At 36.0% G+C, this 9,751-nt stretch overlaps 1 protein-coding gene across 2 annotated transcripts; it reads left to right on the forward strand.

Moving 5' to 3' along the window:
• The first annotated feature begins 1,886 nt into the window (after positions 1–1,886).
• On the forward strand, positions 1,887–9,182 carry LOC107872925 (tubulin--tyrosine ligase-like protein 12). Of its 2 annotated transcripts, none has more exons than XM_047413569.1 (15): positions 1,887–2,335; positions 2,824–3,087; positions 3,624–3,748; positions 3,901–4,111; positions 4,310–4,435; positions 4,503–4,759; positions 5,294–5,401; positions 6,365–6,506; positions 6,593–6,758; positions 6,958–7,115; positions 7,204–7,527; positions 7,684–7,758; positions 7,893–7,962; positions 8,079–8,236; positions 8,475–9,182. In XM_047413569.1, exons 1-15 carry the CDS (start codon positions 2,069–2,071, stop codon positions 8,622–8,624), a joined length of 2,601 nt encoding a protein of 866 aa, XP_047269525.1. In that variant the 5' UTR covers positions 1,887–2,068; the 3' UTR covers positions 8,625–9,182. The 2 variants fall into 2 exon arrangements, with proteins under 2 accessions (XP_047269525.1, XP_047269526.1); XM_047413570.1 differs by having other exon boundaries at positions 1,982–2,335; positions 8,458–9,182.
• The last annotated feature ends 569 nt before the right edge of the window (positions 9,183–9,751 follow it).

Genomic DNA, 9,751 nt, shown 5'->3' on the forward strand with positions numbered 1-9,751 from the left:
AGACCATATACCATGGTCATTTGAAAAAGAGCATTGTTGTCCTCCAACAAATCAAAGTATTGCCCAAAGTAACTGTCCGTGAAATAAGCATTCAATTTTTGATCTCAAAGTATTTTTCTGAAGGTGTCAAAAGATTTTTCCATAGCTAACTTTACCATAAAATTACCAGTTAAATCTGTGGCACCATCGCACTGCATTCTCACGGGATAACTATCAATGCTGAAGACTTTGACAAACTCTTCAGTGGAAGAGCTATTAGCATTTGGATCATGTTGACTTTTTGAAATAAATTCAACATCCCTTTTGAAACTTTTCTCTTCCTCATGATCATCTTCTTCTGCTTCTAATTGAGATATTGCTTGTGCACCAAGCTCATAGAGTGATGGATGTAGCCTAGCTACTTCACTTATTCCTTTACTTGGGCTTGATTTGGGAGTTATATTATCTAAAAATAAGAAGAGAATAAAAAAATTATAATTAATTAATTCATCATTCAGAAAAGGATAACAATAAATCTAACAAGTACAACACAATAAAATGACAATTCTAACAAGTCACTCATCTATTGCAACCGGTGAATGATCTGTTGCAACAGATCACTCATATGTTGTAACAAATGAATGATATATTGAAAATAATAAAAACAGTTTCAATAGTGTTTTTATTTCTTCCAACAAATTATTCATCTATTGCAACAGATGAGTGATCTGTTGGAGGAAATCAAACTGTCAATATTTTTTGGATGAGTGATCTGTTGAAAACAATAAAAATAATTTTAATACTGTTTTCATTTCTTCCAATAGATCACTCATTTGTTGCAACAGATGAGTGATCTGTTGGAAGAAATCAAATGGTCAATATTGTTTAGATTTCATCCAACAGATGGGTCATCTGTTGCAACAAATGAGTGATCTATTGAAAGAAATACAATTCTTGGACATGTCATCTGTTGCAATAGATGAGTTATTTATTGGAAGAAATCAAAAAGTCAATATTATTTAGATTTCTTTCAGCAGATGGGCCATCTGTTGCAACAAATGAGTGAAAGAAATAAAAGTCTTGGACATGTCATCTGTTGGAATAATTGCTAGGATTTCATCCTAGTTCATTTGTTGAAAAAAAAAAAACAGTAGCAAGATTTATTCAATAGAACAACAACAATATTACCACTATTTATCAATACATATTTTACCAAAACCAACAACATTCCACAAACAAACAAACAACAAATCAACCCAGCATACGAACACAACACACACACCACCAAGAACATCAACATTTACCAACAACACCAACATTGTACAAACACGAACAACAAAAATTTCAAAAACACCAACAAATCAACAGTTGTTTGTTATATTTGTTCACAATAAATATCTCAAAAAAATTGTAAAATTCAACTCTCACTATTTTACAACAATATTCGACAACAAGAGCTACAGTCAAGAACTACAGTAACAACAAAATAATATCATATTTCACTCCGAAAAGAGAAGAGAAGAAATACTACAAATTAGAATTTTCTTAAACCCCCATTTCAAATTTAAGCAACAAATATTGAAATTGTTAACCCACACTAGAAGAAAAGTTAACTCATGTTCCTTTTTTTCTTCATAACTAAAAAACCCTAAATTTTTATCTGTGAAAGTCGAAAATGAACGATGAAGAACTCGAAGTTATTATCGCCGGAGAATATTGTCACGTCGATTGACGATTGAAAGTTGAAAAGAACTCAAAACTATTTATCGTTGGAGATTAAAATCGCCGGAAACTGAAGGGAGAAATTAGCAGAACTATTGATTGAGAGAAGTTTGAGAAAAATTATCTTGAGAGAGGAGAGAAACAATTGATTTAGACAAGAGAGGAGAGTTTGAGCGGTGTGGGACTGATTAATGTTTTTTTAGAAAAATTTAAAATATTAATTATATTCACAATTAATCAAATTTCTTAATTATATTTTTTACTTTAATTTGATCCATGTAAGCCCTACAACTACAACAATACAAAGACACGTTTCCTTGAATTTTCTCAAGCAACTCGCTTCCCTTGAAGTTTGAACTGAGTAGAAATGAGGAGACTTCAATCCTACGAGGACTTCATTAAGGTCCACGGCGTACTTCTAGCGGCGGCCGGCATCCCCCAATCACTCCACAGCCTTCTCTTTCAGAAGATCTCCTCAGACACTTTCGACGGCGGCCGCTTTTTTCAGATTGAACCGCTCGATGATGGCCGACAAAGAAGGCTACTTTTCACTTCTGATTTCATGGCCAAACACTCCAATCTCTTCCTTGTTGATCATGCTTGGACTTTTCGCCTATCCGATGCTTATAAGCAGGTACTTACTATCTAAAAATAGAGTGATATACGTAACAAAACAATAATTTCACGGTTTCATGATATCAAAATGAAGAGTAAACAGTTGAAAGTATCCGGTTTTTAGAGTTTTAAACTAAACTATTAGGTGTGTTTCCCAAAACTATCACCAAATGTTTATCGAAACACACCTGGAATATACTACTGCACACCTAAACACACCTGATAGTTCATCATAAACATTTGGTGATAGTTCAGGTAGGAAGTCAAAAAAAAAAAAAAAAGACATTTTAGGTGTGTTTTTGACGCTTTAACTCAAAAAATGAGGTGATATACATACTATATACGCTGTCGTACACTCCTTTATCTCTCCCAAAATGATAACGACTGGAATTTACACCTTACTGGAAAATTGTCGACGACTTAATTGTTTTTTCGTGGGCTATAGTTTCTGTTATTTGCAATTAATTTTTGTATATATGAGTATATTTTCTGAATTTCATAATGCAGTTGTGTGAAGTTCCGGGTTTAGCAGAAAGAATGGCTGCATTAATGTGTGTAGATATTGATTTGAACTCAGCGGATGAGGAGGCAGGTGATGTAGAGGGAGGTGCAGGTGAAGAGGATAGTAGCAAATTGAGTGCTGCAGAAATAATGGAGAGAGAAATGTGCAAGGTAAAAGAAGGCTTGGATGATACGAGATGGTTGGAGCTTGAGGAACTTGACATTGATGATGACATGTTTGTATCTCTTGATTTGCCTGATAAATTTCCGGTACGTTTCCTTTATAGCTCTATAATGTGATGTCAACCTGGTCCATACAAACTAAAAACAAGTAGGAACCGAGTGACTTTCCTGAGCTTGGAATTACACACTTTTTTCTTGTACTAGCTCGTGATAGCACAAGTTTTCTCTGTAGATAATTAGTTCCCTTTAAGATTTTACTTTGCACTATGGCTGTTCCCACCTACCCTATGGATAAGAGATGCAAGCTCTGGTTTCTTGTACATAATAGCTAGCCTAGATCCTTATTAAAAATAAACAAAACAATAATAATAGCTAACCTAGATGTCCTTATTAGATTTTGCTATTCATATAATGCAGATCTTTTAAGTTAGTGGTTAGAAGCAGCAAACAATAGCTACCTTATAGGGGAAAACATTATATGTATTCAATGAGTCGTCTGAAGTGAATTGGTGCTTTTCACTATGTTTTTTGTCACACTCCTTACAATGTTCTTGTTGGTATTTTCCTTTTTTTTTTTTTTTTTTTTTTTTAAGTACTTGTTAATTTAAAATTTCTTGCATCAGAACTTACTGGCATTGAGCCTGTGTAACAACAATCTAAGGGATGTTGAGGTTGTTTCGAAGGAAGTTGCCCGACTCAAAAATCTTAAAGCTCTCTGGTTGAATAATAATCCAATTTTGGAGCATAGGTAAGTTGCCAACAGCTCATTAACTGGGCCAGTGGAGCAGTGAGTGCTTAAATCCTTTTTTTAATAATAGTAATTGATGCTGCGCTCAACAATTTTCTTGTTTGTCAAGCTTGAATAGTAATTGATACTTCTTCCTTTTCTTCTTTGGATAGTAATTCAGAGGCTGCAATCATTCAGGGTTGTCCTGGTTTGGAAATTTGCAACTCAAAATTTACATCTAACTACGGAGAGTGGGCATTAGGATTTTGTGGTGGAATTTATGATAAAGACAATGCAGGCTGTGCCCATCAAAGAGATCGTCCTTTGAAGAGTGTGACATCTCTAGACCTTAGTAACAGGTCTATTCGCAATCTGATGAACAAGGTCAGGTCTATACACATGTTTACTTATTTCCCAAATAAAGGTGCTGTTGAATTTATCATAAAATTCCTCTCCTTCCCTTCTTTTTTGAGAATATTAGATTCTTTGAGATATGTGAAACTATGGCTGTCTTGTATGGATGTCATGGTCTCTCGTTTATCCTTCTAATTTTCCCCTGTTCATGCTGCTGCTTTTTCTCAGGCATTTAATCCAAATGAGATCACATCTCTTTCTTATTTGAACTTGCGTGGAAATCCATTAGACCAGAATTCTCTTAGCGATTTATTGCAGCTTCTTAAAGGATTCAGTTGCTTGCATTCTCTGGAGGTACAACTTTTAACTACTGCTGCTTTAGTGGGAGCACATAATGATAGTTATATAAACTCTGGAACAGGTGGATATCCCAGGGCCTTTAGGAGAAAGTGCTGCTGAAATTGTTAAAGCCCTGCCTAATCTTTCCCAACTAAATGGAATAAACACATCCAAAATATTGGAGTTTGGTACGTCTGTGGTTGATTCAATGTTGCAACCACGTCTTCCTGAATGGGCTGCTGGAGAACCTCTAACAGATCGTGTCATAAATGCTATGTGGTTGTACTTAATGACGTATCGACTTGCTGATGAAGAAAAGATTGATGAAACGTCTGTATGGTATGCAAGCTAGAAATTATGATCATCTCCAAAGTTGCTATCTCCATGTGATGTCCTGTTTCCATTATACAACTGCTCTAAACAACATGAAATAGTTCAGTTTATTGGGCATTCTCAACTGGAGCTATGGGTTTCTAGCTTTTCTCTTGCTTAGTTCTGAAGATTGCATTGCAGGCTCTATAGGACCTAGAAAAGGGAGCACACTTTTCTGTGATCTGAAGTAAGAGGAAATCTAGTTGTTAAAAAGTAGACACTTGGACTTTTAGCAATTGGGAATTAAAAAATGTCTATGAGTGCAGAAGCTTCCATACCTATTAATGTGAGAATTCCTCTGTTTGTTTTGTCAAAATGTTTAACTTGGCTCCTTAACTAGGTTGGTGAGAGTTGCTATTGCAACTAAGAAGTCTTTCAACTGGTTGTGCCAAAGTTACTGGACTATCAGGATACAGTTCTTTTGTGATTCTGGACATTGTTTTCTTAACTCACGCTTATATTTTAATATCCTCTTATGTGAATGTTTGTTTGTGTTCATAGGTATGTAATGGATGAACTTGGGTCTGCTTTGCGTCATAGCGATAAGCCAAACTTTAGAGTATCTCCTTTTCTCTACATGCCGGAGGGCAACTTGGCATCAGCTGTGAGGTTCTCTTCTTAAACCACCTGCTTTCTTGCGTACATATTGGGATTTTCCTTTTCTGTAAACTGTATTTTGTATATATTCATTATGGAAAAAAGTACATTTTGCATGTGTTGGAGTACACAGGAAATGCCTTACAAAGAAACTATTAAAAAGTATATGTCTTCCCTTCCAGTTTCAAAAATAATAAAAAGTATATGTCCTCCCTCTGTTCAAAAGTCTCAATTGTTTAATCAAATCTTGTTGTTTCCAATGAATTGGCAATAAATGAATTTTTGAAAGAAGTACGTAAAACATCTCGTTTCGTGCCTACAAATTGGGCTTTGTATTCTTATTTAGTGAACCATTTTCTTTGGGTACCAAGAGAAATCACTTGTATGGTTGATTGGTTAGAACTAGCAGATAGTAATGCCGGTCTATAAAGTACTCAGATTGTAGTACGGGCTTTCCCTTTGTGAGTATATTTCTTACACGACTATCGAAAGTAATAGGTGAAAAGAAGAGGGAAAGAAGCTATGCTCAACTCATTTCAAGTATCTATGTTAATTAATTATTGTTTCCAATCAATAACGTTAGTATTAATTTTTGTTAGGTTTTAAACAGCAGTTAACATATCACTTATTTTCCTTTGTATTCCACTTAAAGTAGGTGGATCTGAGAAAAAAGTTTGTTACTAAGTATCTCTTCTTGGAAAAAGCTTAGCGACTGAAATGAAATCCACTGTTAGAACACAAATGTTAGAACATAAATGTATCCTTCTCAACGAAATATTGGAACATTATCCCTCTCATAGTCTGCTCGATGGCCAAAGGATGAAGGTCTTTTTCCAATGAAAGGCTGATGAGGAAATTAAAACCGAGTTTGATACGCCTTCTGCTTCTCTGATGAAATTATTATGCATTTAAACTTGTAACTCTTTAAACTTCCATAAATTTCTGAAACTTCTCTAATTCAATTAATGATTTTAGTTATTCAATTCTTTGGCCGATTGATGATGTTCGAGAAGGTGATGAGTGCACGCGTGATTACCTATTTGGTATTGGGGAAGAGAAGCAACGATCTGCTCGCCTAACTGCTTGGTTCCATACACCAAGAAATTATTTTGTCAAAGTATGTATTTACTCTTTCCTATTTAATTGTTCTTGTTAACTGAATATGGATGCTCAACATGAAATATGGTTTCTTTAATTATTCAGGAATATGAAAAATACAAGAACAAATTGCAATCAATCAAAATTGCAAGCCCAATACCAGGGTCATCAATTACAAGTAGTCCGTGTCGTGGTGATGGACGTGCTTTACGTGTGTACGCTGACATACCTCAAGTGGAAGAATATCTGACTCGTCCTGAGTTTGTTATCAGTATGTTTATTTTGATGCCACTAAAATTTCCCTTTTTTTAGATTGTTGACTATTTCTGTGTTGTAATCACTGTGTGGACTTCTTTAATGCACTCATATTGCTTACTATCAAGAAAGTGTGTGTACCAATTTTATGAACCATTTAACTGGCTCAAGACTCACTCATAACTTACCTTGCACATTGCTGGCGGTGTTTGTAGCAACTGAGCCCAAAGATGCAGACATTATATGGACAAGCATGCAGATAGATGAAGAGACAAAGAAGACAACAGGAATAAATGACGAACAGTATATAAATCAATTTCCATTTGAGGCTTGCCTGGTTATGAAACATCATTTAGCTGAAACTATTCAGAAGGTCATCATAGATATCATTTTTTTTATAGTAGTTGAGCACTTGGTTCTTTATGCAGAATGCTGATGCTAAATTTGTCCACTTATAACAGGCTCATGGCTTGGTCGAATGGCTTCAGCCTACCTATAATCTTGAAACACAGCTAAGTCAACTTATTGGAGATTTTCACCTTCGTGAAAGTGAGAAACTAGACAATTTGTGGATCTTGAAGCCATGGAACATGGCAAGAACTATTGATACGACAATAACTAGCAACTTATCTGCTATTATTCGTCTCATGGAGACTGGCCCAAAAATCAGTCAGAAGTACATTGAGCATCCTGCTCTACTTAACGGGAGAAAATTTGATCTCCGATATATTGTCTTGGTTCGCAGTATGAATCCCCTGGAGATCTTCCTTGCAGAAGTTTTCTGGGTATGTGCATATTCAATGGTGTAGGTGTTCTCATGGGTGGTCGAGAAGTTGAAAAGGGAACAGTTTCACTAAGATACTTTACATTCTAACATATAAAATGCCTTCTTTCAGATTTGTTTCTCGTCTCTGGCCAATTTTGTTCCGTTTTCCTTGCAGGTTAGATTGGCAAACAACACATACACTTTGGAGAAACATAGCTTTGATGAATATGAGACTCATTTTACTGTGATGGTAATAGCACTGATTACTTCTCCTATTTGTTGATTGTCCAGCTCCATTATCAATTTGAATATTTTATTTTATGTAATTGCATGATTTAATTCCTTGACTTGGTTCGTGACATTTAGTGTAATGTTCTCCTGTAGAACTACAGAGGCAGGTTGAACCATATGAATACTCCAGATTTTGTGAAAGAATTTGAGAAGGAACATGAGGGTGAGGGTATTTCCTTTTCAATTATCAATACTTTGATGTCCTCCTTTCCACATGTTGTTGATTTAGGGTGACATAGTGATCTAACTACTAGCCTCACTCGCTTGTCTTCGTTGCAGTTAACTGGCAGGATATCCACTCAAGGATTAGAAATATGATCAAATCGGCTTTTAAAGCAGCAGCTGCTGTTCATCCAGAAATGCATCATAGCAAATCTAGGGCAATGTATGGGGTTGATGTCATGCTTGATTGCCATTTTCAGCCTAAATTACTGGAGGTATGACAGATGTACTGCCTTTATTGTATCATTTTCAATGTTAGTAGTTCCTGAAAGATGACTGCTCAAAGCACGACCTCATTACTGGTCATTGCTTTTGTCGATATGGAATGGATTTTGTTGCTTGCAATTTTCCTGTGTCACTGTATCTTATGGAGACAGGAAATGCACCCTCCTCTTGTTGAGCTCAATCTGCAACGATGAACTCTAAAACCAGATAGATATTTTTTGGGTGCAGATTACCTACTGCCCTGACTGTACTAGGGCAGTCACATATGATACTGAAGCTGTCGTTGGTGGAGGAGAAACTGTTAAAGGAAAAGATTTCTATAACTATATCTTCGGCTGTCTCTTTTTAAATGAAGCTAGTCATGTTTCCCAATTGTGAGTGAAACCCAGGCATTTAGAGCCCTTTGCTGTAATTTGCATCCCAAAGTATAACTCTTGAGTTATGCAAGTGCGTATCAAGAGGAAATACAAGCAAAGCCGTTTGTACACCATGTAATCTATGGAAAACGTCTGAGCTGCTGGATTTTAGAGCCCTTTTAGTTTATTGCAACCACCAAAGAGCTTTGCTGAACTGCCTCACCAACCTGTCTTCCTCAACTACCTCTCAGTCAGAGATGCAGCATATCTCCATGGTCTATTTTTCTCTGTAATTTAGGGTCTTGAAAACTTTCCAGCATCGTTCTCCACATTGCTTTATTAAATCATCTTTTTGGGGTTGAACGGGTTGGAGCAAGGGTTGAAAGTGTTGGTCACATAAACTATGGGATCTTCTTGGGGTAAGATTTGTGCAATGCCGGTTCCCAGTATGATTTTTCATGTCTGTAGCTCCCCTATATGTAGTTCCCCTATATTTTTATTTATGTTTTCCAATTTTGTTCCTTGCTCAATTGCAAAAGTGACTTACCTTTTCAGTTGATTGGTAAAAGTTTTGCTTCCATGTGCTTTAAGTTCTCTTAAACTGTAATACGTTCAAATGTTTTTCCTATTGAAATATGATTTTATGCATACTGCCAAGAGAAAGGAGGAAAAGCCTCCTGCTGTGGAAGTGCCTCGTCTTCTTACAGTCCCTGTTTTGTTTAAATTTTTGTGTCTTTCAAGTTTGCAATATCACAATATCATACTATCTTGCAACATCATGAGACCTAAACAATTGACATTGTGGGATTGCAAACTTGTAAGATAGAAAAACGTTTGTAAAAAGAGGCACTTCTACAGCTTGTAATATCAGTACACGGGTCTGTGGCACGCTCTTTGCAAATGACATTCAATGAGTAAGAATTGGTACGGAACAAATGGTACTGGTACTGGTTACTGGCAAAATTTAACTGTCAAGAAATAGACTTGACAAAAAGACATTCGTTGTAGGGAACAAAATGAAAATGTGTCGAACTATGCATTGGTTAGGAGGCTCAAAATGCTGCTCCAGCAAGCTACTCATGAGAAAGCCTAGAACTAGTCAATGTGCATAGAGTACAACATCCTTTCCAGGTGACAAGTAACCATCTT

The sequence above is a fragment of the Capsicum annuum genome, chromosome 6 (assembly GCF_002878395.1).
Source record: "Capsicum annuum cultivar UCD-10X-F1 chromosome 6, UCD10Xv1.1, whole genome shotgun sequence".
Classification (NCBI taxonomy): Eukaryota; Viridiplantae; Streptophyta; class Magnoliopsida; order Solanales; family Solanaceae; genus Capsicum; species Capsicum annuum.

Coding starts and splice junctions, on each gene's coding strand:
- LOC107872925 (XM_047413569.1), top strand. CDS start 2,069: ATGAGGAGACTTCAATCCTACGAGGACTTCATTAAGGTCCACGGCGTA. Junction 7,528..7,683: donor TCCTTGCAGAAGTTTTCTGG/GTATGTGCATAT, acceptor TTTTCCTTGCAG/GTTAGATTGGCAAACAACAC. Junction 7,963..8,078: donor ATTTGAGAAGGAACATGAGG/GTGAGGGTATTT, acceptor TCTTCGTTGCAG/TTAACTGGCAGGATATCCAC.